Source organism: Accipiter gentilis, chromosome 22 (assembly GCF_929443795.1).
Source record: "Accipiter gentilis chromosome 22, bAccGen1.1, whole genome shotgun sequence".
Taxonomy (NCBI): Eukaryota; Metazoa; Chordata; class Aves; order Accipitriformes; family Accipitridae; genus Astur; species Astur gentilis.
The window spans coordinates 1,296,043-1,319,330 of NC_064901.1; the positions used below are offsets into that span (position 1 = coordinate 1,296,043).

Sequence of the window (23,288 nt, forward strand, 5' to 3'; positions counted from 1 at the left end):
TGAGGGCACAGGAAGGAGACCAGACTCAGTGGTGAGATAACAAAAAGTGAAAAGGTATTCAAAGCCATTAGTAACCTGCAGACCTACACTGATGGAAATATGCCGGACTGCAGACAGAGGAGCAAGATCAGGGAAACTTGGAATACCTTCAGCATACTTAACTGAAAAAAAAGATGCTACTGTGGAGCAGGGGTTCCTCCTACCAATCCTACAGAGAGTTTATGGAAGCAGATGACTAGATAAACTTAAGACTTCTCTAGGTCCCGTCCAGGCCACCAGCATTCCTAAACACTGTACTCAGTGGACATCAGTGAATGACAAACTCTTCTGTGAAAGCCCAGGACATCATAATTATCAGTGGCATGATCAGAATGTGACACAAGCAAAGGAAAGAGGAAAATGTCAGGTTTTAACCTACTGTTTCTACTCTCACCTCACCAGATACTACTAAAATGCCCACAGTGCTTGTAGGTCAGAAAATGTGTCTATATAACTACAAGCTCCAATGTTCTTTGGAGTGAAACCGTCTCAGATGATCACTGTAACTCAGGGAAGTTACAAAAGATGAAGAAGCTCAGAGGTTTTGATCCAATAAACACACGGATTCCTGAGTGTTCAACCAGACAGTGAGAATCTTTCCAGAACAGACAGCCAAGTGGAGACCTTGGCAGAGCCCATTTTCTGTGTATAGTCCAGGCAGTGTAATAACTGAATCAAAATGAATCAGGCCTTTTTATTATGTTCTTTGAAAACACTTGCATTTCCTCAATAATTTCAGGTTAATTCTTCTTTTAGTCAAACACATTCACTTGCCCTGCAGAAGGCAGGCAGATCTCAAACCATCTTGCAACATTTGCTAGCACACGTACATGCTTAAGAAGCCAGTTTTCCTGCTTGACAAAATGAGCAGTGCCAAAAGTTTTCAATTTTAATAAACCACTGGTATACTTGGCTTCTCTAAAGCCATGTTTATGTATGCTCTGTAGGTGAGATAAGGAGAAACACTGTTAATGACTAGTGTGCTTGATACACAGATGTCTACTGTGTGTTCTCTCTCTTAACAACCCTGTAACTGCCTTCTTGATGCTATTTGAGAAATTTCTGTACTCTGCTGCTTTGCCCTCATGCTATGGTTTGAAGCCTTCACCAGCAGTGGAGGACATTTGTGCACTGAAACATCTGGTAGCTGAAACAGCAAACCTGCAGAACCAGCTAGATAGAAGCATTTCCAGACATCATCCCTGTAACGTCTCCACTGGTTGGGGTCATTAAGCAAACCAGCTGGAGCAGGAGCAGCAGGCTGCTGTAACTGCAGGATCCAGCTGTGACAGGGAGTCATGAAAACCCTCACTGGGCAATGAAGCAGATGAGCAGGAAACCAAAGGGTTCACCAAACATGTCCAGACAATCAGTTGATGTCATCCAGCATGATGTTAAAGATCAAACTGTTGGAAAAAAACCCCACCTTCACCTCTTCCTCCCTTCCAATAATTTGATCTGCTTAATGTAGGTATGCTGAATTTGTTCTAAATTCAAAACCATGTTCCAAGGATAGCATGGAGACGGATTTACTCTGCAGTTATTAAATGAAGCCTGGCCTGTTGACTAAACTGGCGAGTCAGCCTGATAGTACTCTTCTCCTGAGCCCACTAGAAAACAAAGTCTTCCCTGATTCTTTACCATGTGGTATTCACAGAATAGACGAAGGGTCTTCTTCTTGAGCTTCTGCAGACACAAGGCCCTGTACAGACTGTGAAATACTTTCCACTCTCCTGTTCTCCATCATCAAGAATGCAAAGAGATGAAAGGTACAAAACTAAGAGATGATAAAATAAACCCTAGCACTGTATCAATTTGGAAATGTCCTTTATCAGCCTGCTATTCATGACTAGTAACCACTATAGCTCACACCAACTTCATATTAATTTTAATACACCATACAGAAAAGCAGCCTAAATATACATCCCCAGATCTAAAGCATATAATCTGTAAACTACAGGAACAGGCAGATCATTTCCATTAGTTTCTTATGTAGCAAAAACCACAATTTACACCCAAAGCGTATAATTATATTCAAATTCTAAAAGACAGTGTCGGAAGTACTTTAAATTCATAGTTTGGGGGAAAGTCACTCAGGGGTATAAGTAGTTATGTTTTAATGTGCAAAAACAACACACACACACAGAGTGCAAGAGAAGTAATCTATGAGAGTGGCGAGGGAGCCGTGGTGAATCGCAGGCCCCTGGCTCCAGCAGCTGCCTGGAATACAGCACAGCCAGCACTCCGGCCGAAATGCTCTCCTGCTCCTTCAGAAACACCAACGCTGGCACTTGGCACAAGAGCCTGTCCAGGCTATAAAGCCATGAGGGAAAATGCTACTGGGATCTATGTCCAGAATTTGAAGGTGTCTTGCTTGTCCTTCAAGGACAGATCAAAGCAGGCTGCTCTTTTAAGTTGCTCTGACGTCTAAAGCCCAAGAGGACTATTAGGATTTCATACACTTCCGCAGTTCCCTGCCAGGGGTCTCAAGGCACACAGGTGCACCAGCACTGCTCATCTCACCCCAGAGATAAATGGTTTTCTTTTCATTTCACAGATGAAGAAAACAAGTCAGAAAGAAAGGTAATGTTTCACCAAGGTCATACAACAAATCAGAGCCACTGGTCAACAGCATGTCATCTTGTGTGCAGAGGTTACACAGACATGAAAACCACCTTTTTTTCTCTAGTACAAGCGACTTTTCATAGTCGTCAAAGCCCACCAGAACAACAGAAATGCAAAAACAAAAAATTGTCTGCCAACCAGCATAGGACTGTCATCGTGGGCAACTACACAGAGAGCTGGTCTTCTTAAGGCATAGCACATGGAAATGGAGAAAATGGAAGAATGGTCATCCTGTGTACTTCCCAGAAAAAAATTCTGTTCCTTGCACTTAGAAGCTCCAACTCTTTATTCAGTTACCTTCTGTTTGGTAAACCATGGAAATTCCCCACCGCCAGCTGGAGACTATCCTGTTCTTATCAGTATTCGCACCTTAGATGACCTTGGTACTTTTTCCTGCTTCTAGTGAGACCTGTGTAAGGAATTTGGAGCTTCCAATAGCACAGGAAAACTGGCCAGCATCTTTAAGAAAAATTTCTTCCGTTTTTTAAATGTAGAAGTATTAGAAAAAGTACTGTTCTCATTCTGCAGCATTCTGACTGCGTAGCTTGTGTCACATAACCCAATATTCTTTACAACTTCAATGCCTATACAAAGCATACAGCAGGATCCTTCATCTGTCTTTGAAAAGCAGTCACCTTTGCAGTAGAATGTGGCAGTTGCTTGACAAGTCAGAGCTATATTACCCAGAAGCAGAAATGATAAAGAGAAGAAGAAACCTCTCTCCAGTCTAAATTGCAAAGGAAATATAAGGAGAAAAAAAGTTCTGATCTAATTCTAACTCAGGACTAGCATTCCCACTTTTGCAAAATGTGCAGTAAGATACTGAGCAAGCACAAAGTAGCTATCGGAAGGCATTTTATTTAAACACGTCTTAAGAGACTGTGCCTTCAGCAGTACAGGTCTGAGCAATGTTTCAAAGAGCACAGAGACATATATTAAATCAGAATGACAGGGTTCAACAATAGCATTAGGTTTCTCATGTTTCAGATCTCATAAGATCACGGGGATCTCCCAGGATCAAGTACCCAGTGAACAGACTTAAGCTTCAGTTTTGCAGATCAACACAAACTATTCCAAGTTGGGAACAGTTAATACCGTGCACAGAATGAAAAGGGAAAGCATCTGATCAGAAACTTTCATCTAAAAGTATGCAAAGAGTAAGTCAAATAGTAACCTCGTTTTGAGGCAACAGCCTTTGCATATACCAGAATTTTCCTGTGTTCAACTACCGAACGCTGTGCTTTCTCAGAAGAGCTACAGAGACTCAGCACAGGGGGGCAAAGCTCAGCCATGATCACTTAAACAAGACTACAAGTGACTAGTGATTTTGGATGCTTAGATTTCTGGATAAACAGCTTGAGACAATTTAAGCGGACTTCACCTTTCTTTAAAAATATTAGTCATTGTTAATGTCTCTGAGGAAAGGAATGTAAACATTCAAGCATACAGAATCACTAGTCTTTGCAAAAAAATTAGGCTTCATTGTTGGTAGGAGACTAGAGGCGAGCCACAGAAAGTAGACAGACTTTTAGCTTTTCACCTCTGCAGAACTTAACAACAACCCTAATTTCAGCTCTGAATGAAGTGAATTTTACAGGATCACTGACTGCTCTGTATAGATGATTTTTTCCCTTTTGTTAAAGCTACTAACCTTTGCTCAAAGTAATGTCCTGATGATGGAGGAACAGGGAAGGTCCTGCTTGGTACTGGGGAACGGGAAGTACCAAGGACTGGGAATTAGTTTTCTATTTTATAGAAAAGACAGGATTGCAGTAACAAAGACACTTGAGATGAGGAATAGGTCACACTAGAGGAGTAGCAAGGAGTAAGGCATATGTACTATAAAGAGGGTACACTGTCATAGCTGTGCATGGCAAGCTTTCACACTGGTTTGCAGAATACCTGCCTCTTTTATGGAAATACTCTTTTGATTTGTCCAAGCATTCATTCTCATTTGCTAATTTTAAAAAAGACATAAAAGATGGAAAAGCTTCAAACAAATGACAGAACTTCTAAGAATTTACTAAGGCCTGAGAGTTATACCTACAAGGTCTGGTGACTGCTCACTGCCAGTCCTCACAACAAGCCTTCACTTTTTGCTGTGACTTGGGCAACAGCCTGAGCAAGCCCAGTCCCCACAAAGTGAAAACCAAAAGAAAAACGCCCCCACGCCCACCACTGCTCCCACAGCTGCCCCTGCACAGCAGTACTCTGAAGGCTGGGGCAATGTGCACCAGGCATCGCACATCACCTCTGCGCACCCCTGCTCCCCATCCATTAAGAAGGGCCAGAGAAAAAACAGCTGGAGGTGAAAAGAAGAAACTAAATTAATTAATTCATCACTAAGACAAAACATGCACAAATCTCTTCATTTTATCTGTCAACCAGAGGTATGCATTATTCATGAGCTGAGGCGATGAGGATGTGGAAAAAGGGGCTGTGAAGCCACTGCTGCAGGCTCTGGTAAAGCAGCTGACCCAGCAGGGTGCTAAATAGTTAAGGGGAGGCAGGAGGATTCAGCACATGTGGACTGTCAATAAACACAGCCCCAACTTTGTTACACGGCTAGATTTTCTTCCTCCCTCTGTTTCACAAGCCCTTAGTGGAACAAAGAGGAATCATGGCTTTCCCTTCCTATTGTCTGGGGAGAAAGATTCTGCCAGTCTAGGAAGGTACTTACACGGAAAAAAAATTTCTTCTGACTTGCTGAAGTCCCCTGCCTGGACAGGCTCACTCACTCCCCTTCTGACAGGGAGATAAACCTGTTACAAAGACTTTCTCCTTGAGAAGATGCGCAGTGCCAAGTTTTACATTTGCAGGTTGCAGCTCAACTACCGGAAAGCACCAGCTCAGTGATTTCAGAATTAACTCTCATAACACCAGCAAGGTAACGACTGCCAGATCTGGGCTCAGTCCTGTTCAAGTTAAGCCACGAGAAGGTTTTCCACTGATTTTAAAGGAGCACTAAGCACAGACTCCAAACAAGTGTTCACTGCATGCAAGACATTTACTTTTCCTCTGTGCTAGACACTAATCTTCTTCTTCAAACAGATTGAAATCCACTGGGATGTAGAAGAAAAAAGGAAAAAAAAGGAAGATATGGTTAAGTACAAGACTGAGTCCTGGTGGTCAGCGCTGCGGGACTGGGAGGCAACGCAGCAGGGTGGCCAGGATCCTGACCTGATTCTTTCCAAAACCAGTATGAATGTAGCCACCAAGTAGGGCAGGAGTCAGAATGAATTTTTTATTTCCCTTTAGCAAAAAAAAATTAATCAAAATCCCAGGAAACACAGGGAGTGCATGGCCTCCCTGGGATCCAACTCCTCAACACTGTCATGGATCCAAATTCCAAGGGCCTCTGTTGTGCAACAGTGAAAGAAAACACAAAAATAAACCATGCATGTGTTTATAAGACCAGCTGTCTTTGTGGCCTCTTTTTCCTCTCTCTCCCCCGCCCCCCCCAGCCCTTACTCATGGCCAAAGGGGGTTTCCATGCCAGCTTTGCTACATGGCGTGATTAGGAAAGGGAAAAAAAATCTCAGGCTGGCTTACGTACCAGCCTGAGCTCCCCGAGCTCTCCATTTCCCTTGATTCCTTACTGCAATGAGGACACACAAAAAATACCTGTCTCTCATTGAAGTTGGTAACAGCTTTTGCTTAGGGCTCTTAAATGAGATTTTACTGGGCTTTCAGGGCAGATGGAAAAGTCACTGAGGAGAAAAGAACTATCATTTCTTCACCAGGAAACAGACTGTGGACTCTCCCGCAGACTCCTGCCTGCCTTTTACATCAAGGCTAACCACTACCATGTTTTGCAACATCCTTCTTTCCTTTCCTCACAAGTGACCTATGAGCCAGACTTTGCTATCCCCTTCCATCATAGGAGCACTCAGCTACAGAAGGACATCTATGCAGGACCAGAAGAAGAAGCACCAGTGTCAGAAATGAGGGAGAGGACCTCTTGGAAGGAGAGAGGAAGGGAAGGAGACCCCTGGACAGTTGGTTGAAATGCCGCATGGCATGACTGCAGCAGGTGCTAGGAGGATGTGCTGGCAGGGCTGTGTCAGGTTTACAGGGGTATTGAAACCTGGATAAGCGCTTGGATGACCAGCAGAGCAGTCTCAAGAGTTCAAATGGCACAGCGATGAACAGATCTCCAGTTAAGGCTTTAGGTGCACTGGCAGAGTTGTAGAAGGAGCTCAGTATTGCAGGTCTGAGCCGAGGCACATTGGAGAAGGAATGGGCTCAGGAACAAAGCCAGGAGGCAGATGCTGTGGGTCACAACTGAGCACCGACAGAGCAGGGCTGCACTAGCAGGAGGTGCTTGACATATCTGTTGGAGGGTATGGGAAGAAGGTGGCTGGGAGCACTGCAGGGCAGGCTACCGGTGCTCTGGCAGTGTGGGAGGGGGAAGCCCAGGGCGCTGCAGAACAGCACTGCGCTGCAGAGGTGAGGATTTGGGACTGAAATGGCACTGGGCGAAATGGGTTGAGCTGGAGGTGCACAGCCAGTTCTGCAGACACAAGTGGCAGCATCCTCTCAGCCTGTCAATCTCCCACTTCTACCCCAAAGTTCACATCCACCCCAAAAAGCAAGAGAAACACATTCAGGCCCCACACAGGAAGGGAACCAGTGCCATGCCAGACATCAAGACTGTCTGTTAAGCACCACCCATGCAAAACTCAGTTATGGGCTATTGGTCATTAGCAGCAGGAGCCCTGTTATTTACGGCAATACTCAAGGACCATGTGAGAGAGTCCCTATTATGCTAAAGCGAGGGATATGAGGGATCAGCCAGTCGCTGCCCCAAAGGGTTTCCAACAGGAATAGCTAAAGGAAAAGCAAGCTGGGAGGAGAAGGACAGAGCTGGGTACAAAAGTAGAGACTTTAGTTGCCTTTCCAGTATATCACCACTTTTACCTAAAAGGTGGCAGAGCAGAGCTGCTGTAGGATTCACACCTTGGCCAGACCTGACCCTGACCTGCAGCCCTGCAGGGAAAGGGCCAGGCTCTGGCCTGCCTGCCTCTCCCAGCTGATGTGCTGAAGGCAGAAGCCAAGGGACCCAGGAGAGAGGAGAAGGGAAGGTAGAGATGAAGGGGAGCCCCCGCTTCAGCCAGGCCTGGGCCAACTCCTCTCAAGGTGGGCAGACTCAGGAGAGCTGGGCAAGAGGCAGTGCTGGTCCAGCTGCCAAGCATTGCTCAGCATTTCAGGGGCAGGATGCCGGCCGGCCGTTCCTCCCCACCCCCCCACCCACCCCCCCGCCCCGGCGTCCCTCGGACACCCCTCTTGTCCTTCTCCCTTGCTGCCAGAGTGGAAACTCACTCCCTATTATCTCCTGCCCCTGGGTTTCCCGGGAAGCCACCGCCAGGCACCAAGCAGGGAGCCGGGAGCAGGGGCAAGGAGACCTCGCCTCTTCCTTTGTACGCCCTGAGCCACCCGACAACTTCGCCAAAGAAGGCTGCGAGCAAGCGAGCAGGCAGGCGGGCAGGCAGGGCAGGGGAGAAGCCGCGGCGGGCGCCTCCCCCGAGCGGCCCTCCCGCAGCGGGGCACCCGGCAAGACCAGGGTGGCCGGCAGGGAAGACGCGGGGCTGCAAGGACCACGTATGCCAGCCGCTACCACTCCGCCCGGGAGTTAGTGATCCCCTCTCGAAGGCCGTCCAGCCCCAGCGGGATGGGAGCGGGTGTCCCGCCGTCTGCCCCGAGGTGTTCGGCGCTGCCGCCTGGCGTGGAGCGGCCCGAGCCCGCCGCGGCCCCGTCAGCCCCCACCCTCCGCCCTGCTGGACCACGCCGGCCCGGGAAGCCGGCGGTGGAAGCAGCCCGTCCTCAGCCCCGGGCTCTGCTCGGGGCGGGGGCAGGGGAGGAAAGGAGGGAAAGGGGAGCTAACGGCAGAAATACGAGGGGCTGGGAGGACCCCCCTCCCCCGGCGTCACAGCCATCATCCCCGTTCCCCCTCTGCTGCTCCAGCTGTTCTGCAAAAAGGTTAGAAAGAAACAAGAGTGGGAACCCACCGTGTCCTCCTCGGAGGGAGACAGGGGAGCGGTAGATAGAGATAGGCACAGAGTGGTGCTTGCTGCCGTGGAAGTGATGCTCATACTGAGCCTGAGATACAGACGAGGAAGAGGAGGCAGAAGAAGCCACGTTAGAGGAACTCCACACAGAGCTGACGATACATCCCCAAAAGAGGGAGCACATCCACAGGGTCCAGGCGGGGCGGCGTCCCGGGCAAATGCTGGGGTCTATTCTCAGGTGCATGGTCAAGGCACAGGACACCTACAGACGGGCAGTCTGAATTCCAGCCAGGGAGAGAGGATAAGGTTCATGATGCCAGGGGACCCATGCTAGCAGAAAGGAGAGTCGCTTCCGAGGCTCTAGGGTGTGCGTGTGTGTTCAAGATGCAACGAGACAGTGTGTGTCTGTGAGAGAGAGCGAGTGCTAGGAGGGGAGGGAAGGGGGAAGGTGAGGAACCACACACAGAAGAATAAGACGCGCCGTTTCCCAGGGCTGGATCTACTTTGCCAGGAACCCCGCGACCGTACCGAGCCTCCAGGAGAGCGCAGGAAAGCCGCACATGTCAGCGCGAGGGTCCTGGAGCTTGCACTCGTCAGGTTCCTCCAGGATCACGGGGTCCTTGAGGACTTTTCCCTGCCTGCGATCCCTGTCTCTCACTTTGCTGAGAGGGATTATTGAAAACACAAAAAGAAGAAATAAGCCAGAGAGCCCAGGTAAATTTTTGATTTTTTTTATCCCAATTCCAGGGGGGTTCTGTTGCTTCTCCACTAGCAAGTGTTGCAATGCAGAACTGCTAGGCACACGCACACGCGCACACACACACACAGAGATCTGGATTGTTATCCTCCTTCCACCGGATCCGGGCGACCGAGGGCTCAAGCCGATTAACCCTGCGCAGCCGGGGAGGGCAACGCCAGGTCTTCCCAGGCAGGCAGGCAGGCAGGCGAGCGCGGAGGAGAGGCCGGAGGGCCGGGCGGCGCGGGTCCGGCGGAGCGGCGGGGCGGGGCGCGGAGCGGAGCGAGCGGAGCCGGGGGCGGGATGCTGGCGGCAGGCGCGCCAAGTGCGGGCAACTCGGCGGCGCAGGTGAGGCGCAGCCGGGGCGGCCGGGGAAGCGGCTCCACGAATGGGCGAGCCGCATGCAAATGTCCCGGCCCCGACGAGCCAATGAGGGCGGCGGCAGCTCTCCGCAGAGGGACTGGCTGGCTCCGCGGGGAGGCGGGGCCAGAGGGCGGCACCGCCCCCGTCATTCATGCGCCGGTGCCTTACACGCACGCGGGGCCCGGTCCGGGTGCCGTCCCCGCGGCGAGGTCCTGCGGGCGGCGGCGCTGCTGTCAGCAGCGGGCAACACCCCGGACCCCCAAACTGTCCGCAAAGGAGTTCTCAGCGCTGCCCCAGCGGAGAGGAGCGCCTCCCGCCGCCCCGGGGAACCAGAGCCCGGCGTCCGCCCGCGCCCCACGGGCAGGGGCCAGGCTTGGCGGCCGCCAGCCCCGAGCAGCCCCTGGGGAAACGCGCCCGCACCGTCCATGCGGGGACGGGACGTGCCCGCTTCCCACGGGTACCTCCTCGCACGGCGCCGTCCCGCTCTGCCGTGCAGGGGCGGCCCTCCTCGGGCGCGGAGCCGGAGGAGCCGCGGGGACAGGAGCCGGGCGGGACGCGTGCGGCTGGGAGAGGGAGCGGGAGCGCAGCCCGTACTCGGCCCTCTGCGATGCCACAGGGACGCGCCTAACGCCGTCCCGCCGCGCCGCCCCGTCCTAGTGCTCGTCCTGTGGCCGCAGCTGCACAGGAGCAAAGTGAGAACCAGGAATGACTGCGCTCATTAAACTTCCACACCGCTTTTCTAGTTGGTTTCGTTTGGTTTTAATGCTCCTGCAACAATAGGCTGAGTCCAAACATATATTTGCACTTACTTTTTGGAGAGTGAAGACTGGAGCCAGAGTTTTCAGCCCAGAAATTAATAAATAAATGCGGTAGCGTTATCTAGTAATCGCCTATCAATTTGCATGGCAAAAAGCCCCGGCCACACTGGGGAAGCCAGGCACCAAATATGAAGTGACATATGCAAGATCACTCAGGGAGTCGAACAGGAGCCAGGAGCCCCAGGACTCACCTTGCACTGCACTGCCTCCCTCTCCTTCGTTTATTCATTCAAACCGGAATAAATTGTTTATGACTGTAAGCTTCCTCGTTCTCCCCTCTAGATCCATGTTTGTAGGTGTGAACACACACGCCTCGGAAACCTGCTTAAGTATTTCCCTAATGCAGAGATGCAATGTTTTTGGTCATTGATCTCAATTTGGTACAACACGTCAGTAACTTGTAATGATCAGCCCGAGTTGCACACCTACCACTTCTAGCTGAGCCTGACATCCTTGTAATTTGTTTTCTAGTAACTTATAGTTTAAGTGATCTAAATCAGCAGCCAGAGCAGTCAGAAATACCTCAGTGTTTTGCTGGGTTTAATCAATGGTTATGGATGGTAAAGCTGGAAAGCAAGAATGCTGCTTTCAAATTTATCCAACATATGCCACCTGAGAATCTCAGTGCTTTAAAATCTTTTATTAATGAAGCCATTCAACAGCTTTAGGTATTACTTTGCCATTCTGCAGATAAGGAAACAGAAGGCTCAGAGATTTTGAGCCAGTAAGTCACAGATAGACATGGGAACTGAACAGAACAGACACCGAGATTCTTGATCCTACACAGTACATGCTGTTAGTATAAATGTTTGACTGATTTGGTCGCCATTTTTTAGCCTTAGTATCAGCCTTCCTCACAACGGGGCACACAGCTGGAGACAGGGGTGAGTAACCTGTGGTGCAGGTGCCTGCTGGCTGGCAGATTTGCAGTGCCATGCACAGGGCACAGAGCAGTTTTATCTGTGCAAGACAACTGTTCCTGTCCCTGAGTTTTGTTGAGGAAACTGGACTTGCTGCTGTATATGTGGTGGGATACCCAGAAGAATCCTATCTTTGAAAGGAAGCCTGCCCTGGCTTCTAACTGTACTTGGAAGAAGAGGGGGAATATAACCTGGCATATCACTCTTGAAAGGCTGCCGACCCACGAGGATGCTGCTGGCATCCACCTTGAATCCCCTGGCATCCAAGTCCTGACTTTCACCCAATACACAGACAAAATACTCTGAAATATTTATGGTGTAGTTAAACTGTAGGGGGCTTGATTTAGATGAAATGGGGGAAGGATGTGTATTAACTACACATCACTGAATAGCTTATTTGTAAAATACAGGAAATCTGTTCTGAATAAATTTCAGATCCTGCTAGTTACCAGCAATGCAAGAAAGATCTGCCTCCTGTCATTTTACTTTCTTTTTCTCTGGCTACAGCATTACAAAAAGGACAGAACATAGCACACTTTACAGGATCAATCACTTAAAAAGGGATTCCAGATCTAAACACTGAGGACTCAATGCTGCTTCTCCAGAAGGCAGGGGTGGAAAACTCATTCATTTGCATGGAAAATGGATGTGGTTTAGGAAGCACAATTCTAGAGGGAAAGGCAGGGGAACTGCATGGGTACACTCCTTGCCACTTTCCTGCAACTATATTTGCCCTGTTGCTGAAAGAGAAAAAAACACAAGAGGGACTTTGTTGACTAAACTCTGGTAGCATCCTTGGGCTCTTAATTCCCCTTTAATAGTTCAACAGACCACATCCTCTCCTCTTCTCTGTACTTGAGCTGCTGTTCATGCTGACCACATCTTGGGCTGCTGCAGGAGGCAGAGCCCTCAATGGACAATAAATTACCAAGCTCCAAAACAAATCACGGATCCTTTCCTCACTCGATCTGCCACTCACCCTTCCCCACATACAGAGGTACCAGCTTAGGCGCAGGGGATGTACAAAAGAGATGAGCATCACTTCAAACTGCCCTGGCCAGAGACAGAAAATGCCTGGTAGTACCTGAACAAGAGAAACAGAGAGCTACTGCGTGTTGTCCCTGTGCTGGGGATTCGTCCTGTGTAAGTTCTGCCTACCAAACTTCCTTCACCGCAAACCATTGGGTAAGCTGCCTCAGGCAAAAAGGAGAAGGGCAAAGAAAGCCAAACTGTAGAGGCACAACATAAAAATAAAAATAAATAAATAAAGGGAAAACTGGGAAGTCGGCTATAAATAACATCATAGGGTTCTGGTGACACCGTAAAGTACTGGAACTTCACTCTGCCTTGCTTTATTAGGTGTCGGTGGATGTATTTACTGCCCTGTAATTCACAGGTGACTCATTTATTTAGCAGCACCACTGCAGATCGAGGGCAGATTTCAATTGCAGTTTCCCCTCTTGGGTGGCAAGGGGAAGTTTATAGTCAGAAGTGAAGTTTCAACAACATTCCCACCAGATTTACTCCAAAAGAGGCATTGTTATTTTCCTATTAGTTTAGTTCATCTAGGTAAACATACAGTCTTTCTAAATGTCTTTGCATCTTCAGAACTGAGATGGGTGCCTTAAAGGATAATGGTTCCCATCAGAAGTTGCTCCCTACAGGTATGAGAAAAGTAGTCTTATTTCTTCATAGCTGTTTCTTTCACTAAAAGAGCAGAGGGATGCTATATTCTGCAGAAATGAGAAATAATAAAGCAATTGTTTCTGAGTTTTAGAATCCCAGAAAGAGAGCCAGCTGGCTTCAAGCCCAGGAAAAGTTTGTACTCTACCTTATTTGTGTCAGCAAGTACAACTCTCTATATTTCCTGTTAAACCTTAGCTGTTAATTACTTTGCTGCACTCGGAACTGAAAAAGTTGTCTCTGCTCTGAAATCACAGATCTCTCAAACTGGATCCAAAGGGGAGTCTCCATTAGCTTTTAGCAATACAGGGTGACTTCCAGAGGGAGGACAGCTCTGGCTCCACCCAGTAGAGGCTAACAAGGTACAGCATTAGCCAGTGCATTGCTACATAATAAGGCTAAGAGAATAAGGGCAGCTAGAACAGTCTGTCACCCAAAGCTTTTCTCACACTGAACTGTTTCTCTCAAGGTTCAAACCAGTCCCATTCTTTTTTTTTTTTTTAAAATGTACTTTTCCAAGAACAAGAAGGAAGGTGAGAACAGGTTCCACTTATGATCTTAAAATAGAGTCTTAAATAAAATAAAAGAAAACAGAGTGGATTGCATGCTGTAGAGAGCTCAGGACTAGCATATAGGCTTTAGCAAGCTACTTCAAATACTGCTGAGGACAGCAGTGACCAAAAAGCTGGTAAGTTCCTCAGCACTGCCGGCAGAATTAACTGCTCTGAGACTAGTCCCTGCTGCCCCACTGTCCTTGTCATCACTGCCTCTCTGCAGGCAGCCTCGAGAGGCAGTTAAGACCCAACAGCACCAAAGAACTATCAGTGTCTGCTCATCCAGAGGGAAAGGGAAGGGTTGCTCCAGGACAGGGCTGAAAGACCACACACACAGCTGCTGCTATGCAGTACTTTCTACGTGTATAACTAACTTGCTGCAGTCTCTGTAGTTCTGTTTTATTCTGTACCTTTGAAAAACAGAGCAATCTATTATCAGGGCTGGTGTAAGTCCAGTTACCTACAAAAGCTGAGACATATGCCTAGAACATTACCAGTGACATAGGGCAGGTCTAATTCTCTTTTCAGCTCAGCTCCAAGGGACCACAGTTTGCCACAAGCAACAAATACAGAAGCTTTGGAGACTAGTTTTATTCTCATTGATGTCAGCGTGGGTAAAATCAACACAGCCAGTGGACTGACATCAGTGAAGGGAGATCTGGCCCTTGATGTTCATTTATGAGAAGAGAAATGCAAGCTGATTACAACCAGTTAGCCTGGGCTAGCAGTAAGTTACCCAAAAGCAACAGTAACCACTGGGAGCTTTGACAGAAGATGAGGGACACAAATTCAGTTCTATCAAGAGCCCAATTTAAGGGCCAGAAACCTTGCAAAGTTCAGACTTATTTTCTGAAATTTCACACCTACAGTCCTATGATCATGGAAACAAGCAAGAACAATTGTGGGGGGACACACATAAATACAGTAATATATCTCATTTTGATAAGCTTTAATCAATGATAATTGGGAAAGAGGCAGTGTCAGAATTTGCTAATGCAAACTGACAATAACGTGTTAGAATTGGCCCTGCTTACTAGATAATGTATAAAGGACAATCCAGTGTACTCAGCACTACATAAACTCACAGAAGTAGAAAGTCCCTTCCCTGGAGAGCTTACAGACTTGCTGGGAAGGCATGAGCCAACACATGTTGGACCAGCTTTGTGAGCAAACAGTACCTTTTTTGGCTTAAGTCTGCTAGTCTGTGAACCTAAGAGAATGGAAAAGCTTAGATACTGGCAATAGGGCCTTCACACAGGAGCAACTAGTGCAACTGCTTTTAGCCCTGAACTTATAAGTCTCCTTTCAGTCTTCACTGAATGTGCTGCAGAGATACCCCTGCCTACCTGCACAGGACACCAGCAAGCATCCTCGCTCCCTAAAGCTGCTTCAGAAATTAGGACAAGATCCTTCTCATGCTTTGGCCCCTCTACCAGATCAGTAATTATGAATGTGCTTCCTGTTAAATGAAGGATGCCTAGGTTTGGTTTACTTCAACCATCATGAGGAGCTCCTGTTATTCAAGTACCCACCATCTCCCCTTTTGTCTCACAAACCCTTTAATCCCTGCCCCTGGGGTGCTTTATCAAAGTGGGCTAAGCAGGCTCTAGTCTGTCTGTCAGCACATTGCTGACAGGCAAACTCTCATCTCACAAGAGAAAACTGATCCTGTGCAGCTGCAGAGCTCTTTCCTCCAGGAAGGCTGGAACTGCATCTATCCCTTTTACTCTCAGCAGAAGCTGGGCTCAATGGCAGCTGCTCAAATCTTGTCAGGCAGAGAAACAGAACCTGCTTCTCCTTGTATCCTTTCAGGCAATGTGACTTTTTATCAAAGGTTTGTTCAGATTCAGAAAGATTACAGAAACCAGAAGACTGGCCAAGTTTGAAGAAACAAGGGTTGCCCACTGCTTGACCTTAGAGTTATTGAATCAGCAATGAAGGAAAGGAGCCCAACGGTTTAATTTTCTGACATTTCTGTCACAGAATTCACAATTCAATACCTCTACTACCTATGTTTCACTAAGGATACCAAAATAAAATGGTAGTGACCTTCCAGCATTCATAACGTCCCCCTCTTATAGGTAGATGACTGTCTAACCAACTCTGAGATTAGCCTGCTTTTATGTTGAGCCAAATTCATCTTTAGCATAACTCCTAGCAACTGATACTATGGATGCAAGTAGCTACTATGTTTATGGAAACAAAAATATGTGTACCTTGCTCTCCCTATGGTTGGAATCAATGTGGGCAAGTCTAAGGTGAAGGCGAACAGCCTGTTCCCAGCCTAGGTGTGAGCCTTGCCTGGGATAACACACTGCTGCCATCCTTTGCCTTTAGTGACTCTCACAGAAGCGAGAGGTAAGACACAGCAGCAGATCACACAGGAGGACGTGTGACCTACTGTCATCTTGGCTGTATCTGTTCTGTAGATCTAGATCTCCGAGGTCTGCCAGTCCAGCACCTTACACACTAGTGCTAAATATTAGCACTGCAGAACTAACATCTATGTCATGAATTCTTAGTGTGGAATAAAAGACCTGGGAAATTATTTTTGAAGAGCTCTGATTTCTAAAACTTAAATAGTACCTGAAAGGGTGAAGTAGAAAGAGGTAGGGAATAGATGGAGTTAAAATATCTGCTGTGATAAATAGAGAACTATTTTAATTTTTACCCCTGAAAGCAGAAAGTAGACTTCTATTTTCCTTTTGCACTCAAAGAAATCTTGTCTGACACAGAAGGGAAAAGCTGGAAAAACTATTGCCTTTGCTCCTTTAAACTGCCTCCTGTGCTAATGAAAAGTGAGCTCTCTAATAAGACACTGTGCACAGGCTCCCATCTGCTTCTTTTCTCTCTTCCACCTATCATCTTGCCTGGCTTTTGCCTGTAGTCACCTGTTCATCTTGTAGCAATCACTGCCAGGTGACTGGTGTTCGCTGTAGTCTCCTGACCAACAAAAAAAGAATTAAAAGAAAAGCAAAGAAAGACGTAGGGGGAAAATCTTTCAATGACACAAAGTGTCTCACTGCCAGCCAGCCAAAGAGTGAAATGTCTCCTGCAGCCAAGCCTGCTCATGTGGGAGCTGCTGGTAGGTGTAATTTCCTAAGATGTACACCTTGTCAGTGTGCAGAAGATGAAGAGAAAAAGAAGGTCGAATAGCCAAAGCTGAAAAATTGGAAGGACAAAAGAAGACACTGTGGGAAACAATTCTTCTGCTTTTAACCCTGGAAGAGCCCATGCTGCATGCCCTGTGGCAAACCAACTTACTGGCTAAGGCATAACAAACAATAAGATCATTAGATGTCCTTCTCCTCATCCAAAGAAAATAGTCATTTTTACATGTGGTGCCAGTGCTACACAACCTGCACAGGGTGGTCCATGGTATACAGTCCAGTTGCTCTCAACTACAGTAGAAATCATTTTTTTCCATCCAAATAATTAGGTTCATAATAGACAAGACAGCCAGGAATTTCAAGAGGCTATCTAGTCCATCTCTCTGCGCCAAGACAGGATAAACTTTACCTACAACATTCTTGGTGATGTTGTCTAACTTGCAATGATGAAGAATCAGTGCTTCTGGAAGCAATATATACCACTGCTCAACTTTATTGACAGAATTTATTTTTTTTCCTTTTCACCAATCTGCTATAGTCAAACAAGTGGCTTGTGACACCTATAAGTTACAAATGCATTATAATTAGTGTTGGCTTTCCTTGTGCCCATATATAAACGTACTAAAATATTGTAACTAATAGCAGTATATAATATATTGCAACACTGTGATGGCATATATAAGCATTTCACTAAGTATGTGAGCAACATGACCACCAAACGGCATACAGATGTGGCTAGTTGCTCATAGGAGGCATCCAAGTTACAAAAAGTTGCAACAAAGGACAAGATAAGCATAAGGGATGCAAATGGGCAGGGAATCCTGCTGAATACACAAGAAGCATGTCTGGGGAAAAAAAGAACAAGAGAAGCAGTACTGCTAGCAGCTGAAGATCTCACTTTTGGGACAGTGAAAGCAGCATTAAAACATCAGGTATGAAAAGGGAAATTGGATACGGAAGACAAGCAGCCAGCATCACTTCCAAATTTTCTCATCCTTTTCTTCTTCTCACCCCTTCTCCTGCTGCAGCTAAGACCATCAAGGACACCAGCTGTCAGTGCTAACTATAGAGAATCAGCTCTATGGTACTGTACAGTCACAGTTAATGAATGTAGGGCATAAATGTTAAAGACTAACACTTTTGTATATAAAGTAATAATTAATGATAATGTTTGAGAATTAACCATAGCATAGTGTGTTGCTAATTAAATAGTTCAGTAAAGTTTTGTTCTAAAGTTTAAAACTGGCCTGATTTACAAGTCTTCTAAACATTCCCTTCCTAGCAATCTGTAGTTCCTTAACATACCTATACACACACAAACACACATTTTCAGTTGCAATATTGTGATCTGTTATTTCTTGCCCTATCATAGAATAAAGCTTATTTCCTTCCTCTTTACAGATTTCATTTACATATTTGAAGGCTTCTGCTATGTCCCTCCTCCCTAGACAAGGACATTTGCTTTATTGTTCCTTTGAGACTCATGGGTTTTAGATCGTGCTTATTATTGCTGGTTTCCTAGAGACTTTTTCCAAATATCTATATTTTTCTTTAAGTGCAGTGCCCCAGACTGTATGCAGTCCATCAGATGAAGTCTCATGAGCACTGCATGCAGAAGAACAATTATTTCATATATCTCATTGATGATACTCCTGTTTACATTACTCATAAGATGTTTGTCCCTCTTGCATAGAAGAAGGGCTCATATTAGCACCCTCCTAGCTACTTCCACTTTTATATTCTATAACATGGAAAATATGGCTGAGCCCTGGTCCATGGGTTCCTAGGCCTTTTTTACTGAGATTTTTAAAAGGTTTTGCAGCTTTCAGAAAATGCAGCTTAGGTTGCTGTAGCGTTACACTGGGATGGGTAGTAGTACAGCATCAACTACCTGTATGCTGCTGATGTATTTAATATTACTGAGGGCAGGCCCTGGCTTCAGGGCATGCAACACACCCACACAAAAAAAATCACACAGATGGAAGCAAAAGACACACCAGGTTAATTTGTGGCAACTGATCAGAGGACTTACTGGGACACTTGGTCTCCAGCAGAGAAATTCAACAAAAGCACAATAGCGAGAATAAATGTAAGGAGCATGAACTGCTTTAAAAACATCTCTCTCCTTGTGAAGCACCTCACTCTCCTATGATTGTCTCAAACTCCACTCCACCCGCCTTCTGAGGCACCAGCAGCTTCCTTGTCTTGTCAAATACTCCATCCTGCCCGCCATTCAAAGAGTGTTTGTGCTAGTCACATGGATGCAAAAGCCTGCTTCTTCAAACTGAACGCTTCCCTTTACCCAGCATCCTCGCCTCTGAGCAAAATGGGAGGGAATTTATGTAGGGGGAGGCACCCAGCAGCAATAAAACCCCAGTGGAGCTGCAAACACTAACTCCAGAGCAAGTGTGGACATAGGAGTACCTGGGCTTTAAGCACCAGGCAGCCCTGAAAATCAGGCAGTGGAAACAAAGAAGAGGAAGGAGCAACTGACTCCCTCACTGATAGGCCATATACAACAGATAAGGCGTAAACTGCTCCCAACACAGATGTGCTATTTATTGGACAGGACAAACAAAAAACTCCAGCCACTCATTGTAAAGTGCCAAGGGAAAAGCTAGTGATAGGGATGCAGGGATTATGTTTAAAGTAGTCAGATGCATACAAACACATGTGCATGCACACATGCACACACACATATTTCTGCTTTTCTCTCTCTCCTCTGTAGTCTCTTTATCTCTTCCTCAGACTATCAGCCAGGGACAACTACAGAAGACACCAGAAAAGGGGAAAACAGGGAAATGCCTGCTTAACCCGTAGAGGGAGTTCACTTGAAGAATCACACTTTTTTTTTTTTTTTTTTCTTCCTTCTGAACTTCTGGTTGGTCATACAAAAGCCATCTGCACCCTGGACTAGTTCATCTCTTAAGTCACCCCTTAAGTTATAATTAGGTCTGCATAGTTTTAACTACATACTACATACCACGTTTCACCCCCCCTCCCCTGTTTATCAGTCACGAAAAGTGAGCACTTGGGATGGCAACACACGGTCTGTCATTGACTCCTCCAGGGTACTGGCAGAATTATGGTGGGTACTGTGAGGATGAAAGAAATCCAAGTGGTCTTCAGGATGACTAACTCTGAATCATTTTGTTGCTATTTTCATCTCTGCATTCTGAACTCCTCCTGCACAGAAATCAGAAGGTAGCTATTCTGTGATAGCCCAAGCTACCAAAAATCCCCAAAAGAGACCAAAAGAATTATGTGATCAACAGAATAAAGATATACAGGTATTCTGTATAACACCTTTTCTTGCACTGAGATGCTTCTTACCCACTGCCAGCCCTACACTAGATGTAATACTCAGAAATGTAGCAGCAGGCAGATAAAAAGAGGGCATCTGATATTCTTGGCTACCTGAAAACATCCTTCTACAAGCAGCAGAATTACAGAAATAAATGAGTAGGAAATGAGGCTTCATGTTTCCCCTTTGTCACCCCCGCCATATTCACCATAATAACGTCACCACATCACCCTCAGTTCCCCCTGCATTCTCTCACACTCCCTCCTCTGATGCGCTCAGTTTTTTGTCATATTTCCTTACCCCCCTGTAACACCTTTCATTTCTTTCCCTCCTCATGTCTTGCTTTGGCCAAGGAAAAGGCAGCCTGTGTTGTGGCAGGTTCAGAGCTGCAAGCCTACCAGCTGGTAGACCAGCCCTTATGCCTCAGCAGGGATGAGGAACAAGTTCTGTAGGAATTCAGCATCTGTCGGGCTTCAATGCTCCTGTCAAATGTGGTAGTTGCTGGCCAGGCAACCAAAAGGGCGATGGCCAGACAGGGTGATTACAGAAGCGTAATTTCCTTAGTAAACCAGAATAAAATAACACTATATTTCCACACCAGTACAGTATGGCCTCAAGCAGTGTGACAGTTGAAGTTGCAGGATATCAGTTTCTCGCTACCGGCTGTATTGAAAGAAACCTTTGTAAAAAGAGTACCAGAGCCAAAGACTATGGTATGAGAGACAGTGTTTTAGATCTGTACTACTTATATATGGTAATGAAGCATGTTTTAGTTAAAGGACAACAGAAATAGCAGCACCAGAAGGAAACCTTCAAAGGTGAGTAATTCCGTGCCACTGTGATCAAGCATTACTCTCCACTGGAAATGGGAGATGATCTAGTGCTGGCAACAGGACCTAGACTGGCTAGAACACAAAGGCAGGGAGACTGCCTCTCTTCCCCACCCGCAAACATCATTTCAGTGTCAGAGCCAAACACTGAACAGAAATTGCATGGGAAAGAGAAATAAATTATCTAATGCAGTTGGAGGTAGCAGGAAAATATTACACAAAAGTAAATTTCAAAACTAGTATGACAGCATGTTACGAACTTCTGTTGGGGAAATAGGTGGCATCTGAGGGGAGCCCCCAAACCATCTAGCTATTTGTGGGTTCTGTGAGACTCTTTGATCCATCCCCAGAAATACTGCTGAGCTTTAAAGAACTTATTAACAAAATTTTCATCTAAAGAAATACGTCCCTAAAAAGCTTCTGCTTTCAACAGAGGACAGTCTAATAATTTTGTTTTGCTTTTTCCCAGCAAGCTGTATTGCAACAAATCGCTCTCATTATCAGGTTTTCTTAGGTCACTAGTTACAGGCTGAAAATAATACATATCCAGATGTTTATACAGAGCTTATTGTAGCTTTGGGTACATAAGTCATAGTAAAAAACATTTATAGGGTTAAAATCAGACTAGACAAAGAACTGAGACTACTCCATGCAACACAATCCCACACCTTCCAAGTAGGACAGCTGGCATTTAGCAGGTATTTTTACCTCCATCCATCTTCATTTTTCTCCCTCTCTAGCTCCCATTTTGTAATTTCCCATCCCATCCTGCATAGGAACACACACAGGCTCACCCACTCACTCCCATTTCTTCTTTTGCCAAGAAGAGCATCCTGTGTGGGATTCAGTCATTTGTTGTCCACAGAACTTCTGGTGTGTGTCTCTCTAAATAGCTGACATCTGGAGGAGCTAGATGCTACTTATACCCTCCTTAGCATGATCAGATGCTGCTAAAGAACGTGAACAAAATACCTCATTTTTAAAATATCTTCTCTTTACCCCCTCTACTTCTTTCTAACAGGTTTTGGGGGGAGATTCACAGTCCACCACATATAGTGATCAGCTTTCAAAGCCGTTGTTCTTGGGGAGACAGAGACCAATATAAAAGTATACACTGATAATCCATTACTTTCACTGTCCAACACTCACTTCTATAACATAAGAAGAATGTATCACTCTAGAACCCTGTTGCAGCGATAGGAACACAACCTGGGTACCCATGCTGGCATTCAAGTTCTTTAATTACTAGACCCCCTCCTTCCTCTTCATTATTCAACAGACATCTTAATTTTTGTAGCAACTAAAACAGGGGTTTCACAGACTACAGAATTTTCTAACTATACAAACATGTTTCATTTAATGATTTTTTCTGCCTCACAAACAACTCAGGAGCCCACAATAACATGATCCTGTAATTAAAGACCAAAAGGAATGCAGAAGGGGGAAGATGTTACATTTACATCCAGCATGCCTCAATTTTGGATGCTTGATTTTGCAACAAAAACCAAAATCACTCAGAGCAGGGCTGTTGTTGGCTTTTTTAATGCTCTCTTGCACATATCTATCTATTCATGTGCATGTGTAATCTTTACTTCAGTGAAGTATGCCTTCATTTAAAAAAATACAGCTAGGAGATACATGCCTCAAGTCACCCAGGCAAAAGAAATACAAACAGCCAGCAAAGTGACGGGTAGCACAAATGCACCTAAACTGATTAAATTGCTGTTGCTAAAACACACACACTGCAATCGCTTTCCCTTTTGGTTTATTCAAGGTACCCTGTCATTCTTCTCCAATCCTTTCCAAAGTGCTCTTGTTAGCAGGTTGAGAGAATTAAGTTAAGTTGAGTCACCAATATTAATAGGTCTCTCTAATTCAATAGCAGCATGTTCAGAGAATACCACCTGCCTTTGCTTTAAGCAAAAGATACTGAAACATGGCCAATGCTTTGCCCAGCTGTTTCAAAAGCTAAAATTAGACACACCTGTTTTAACAGTTGTTTCAGCAGCTGGACACTGGGATGTGGATCAATAAGATTTACTCACAGCTTTCTCCCCTCAGCGCCAATAGTGCAACTTAAGTGCCTCATCCCATGTTTAGAGAAATTTGTGTTGCAGGGGATAGTGTGAATGAATCAAAAGAGATCAGGGTGTTCCTCTTCCCTATTGCTGGACCTTGCTACAGTGCAAGAAAAATTGCCTATTCAGTGGACTATGGGATCAAGATATACTGGTCTTGATCTAGTAGTATACAAGGACAAGATCTTGAACCATATATAAACCAATGCAGTGATAAGCT

The 23,288-nt window shown here is 45.9% G+C and overlaps 1 protein-coding gene across 47 annotated transcripts in view; it reads right to left on the reverse strand.

Annotated features, from left to right (window-relative positions):
• Nucleotides 1-23,288, reverse strand: part of NRXN3 (neurexin 3) — a 1,031,704-nt gene that overhangs the window by 372,092 nt on the left and 636,324 nt on the right. For 7 of the 47 annotated variants that reach the window (XM_049825585.1, XM_049825581.1, XM_049825584.1 and 4 more), the window contains exon 1: nucleotides 8,673-9,187. The exons of the other annotated variants lie outside the window; for them this stretch is intronic. In XM_049825585.1, the coding sequence (XP_049681542.1) occupies nucleotides 8,673-8,916 (244 nt within the window). In that variant the 5' untranslated portion in view covers nucleotides 8,917-9,187. Of the gene's footprint in view, nucleotides 1-8,672; nucleotides 9,188-23,288 lie in introns of those variants that run through there. 47 annotated transcript variants of the gene reach the window in all.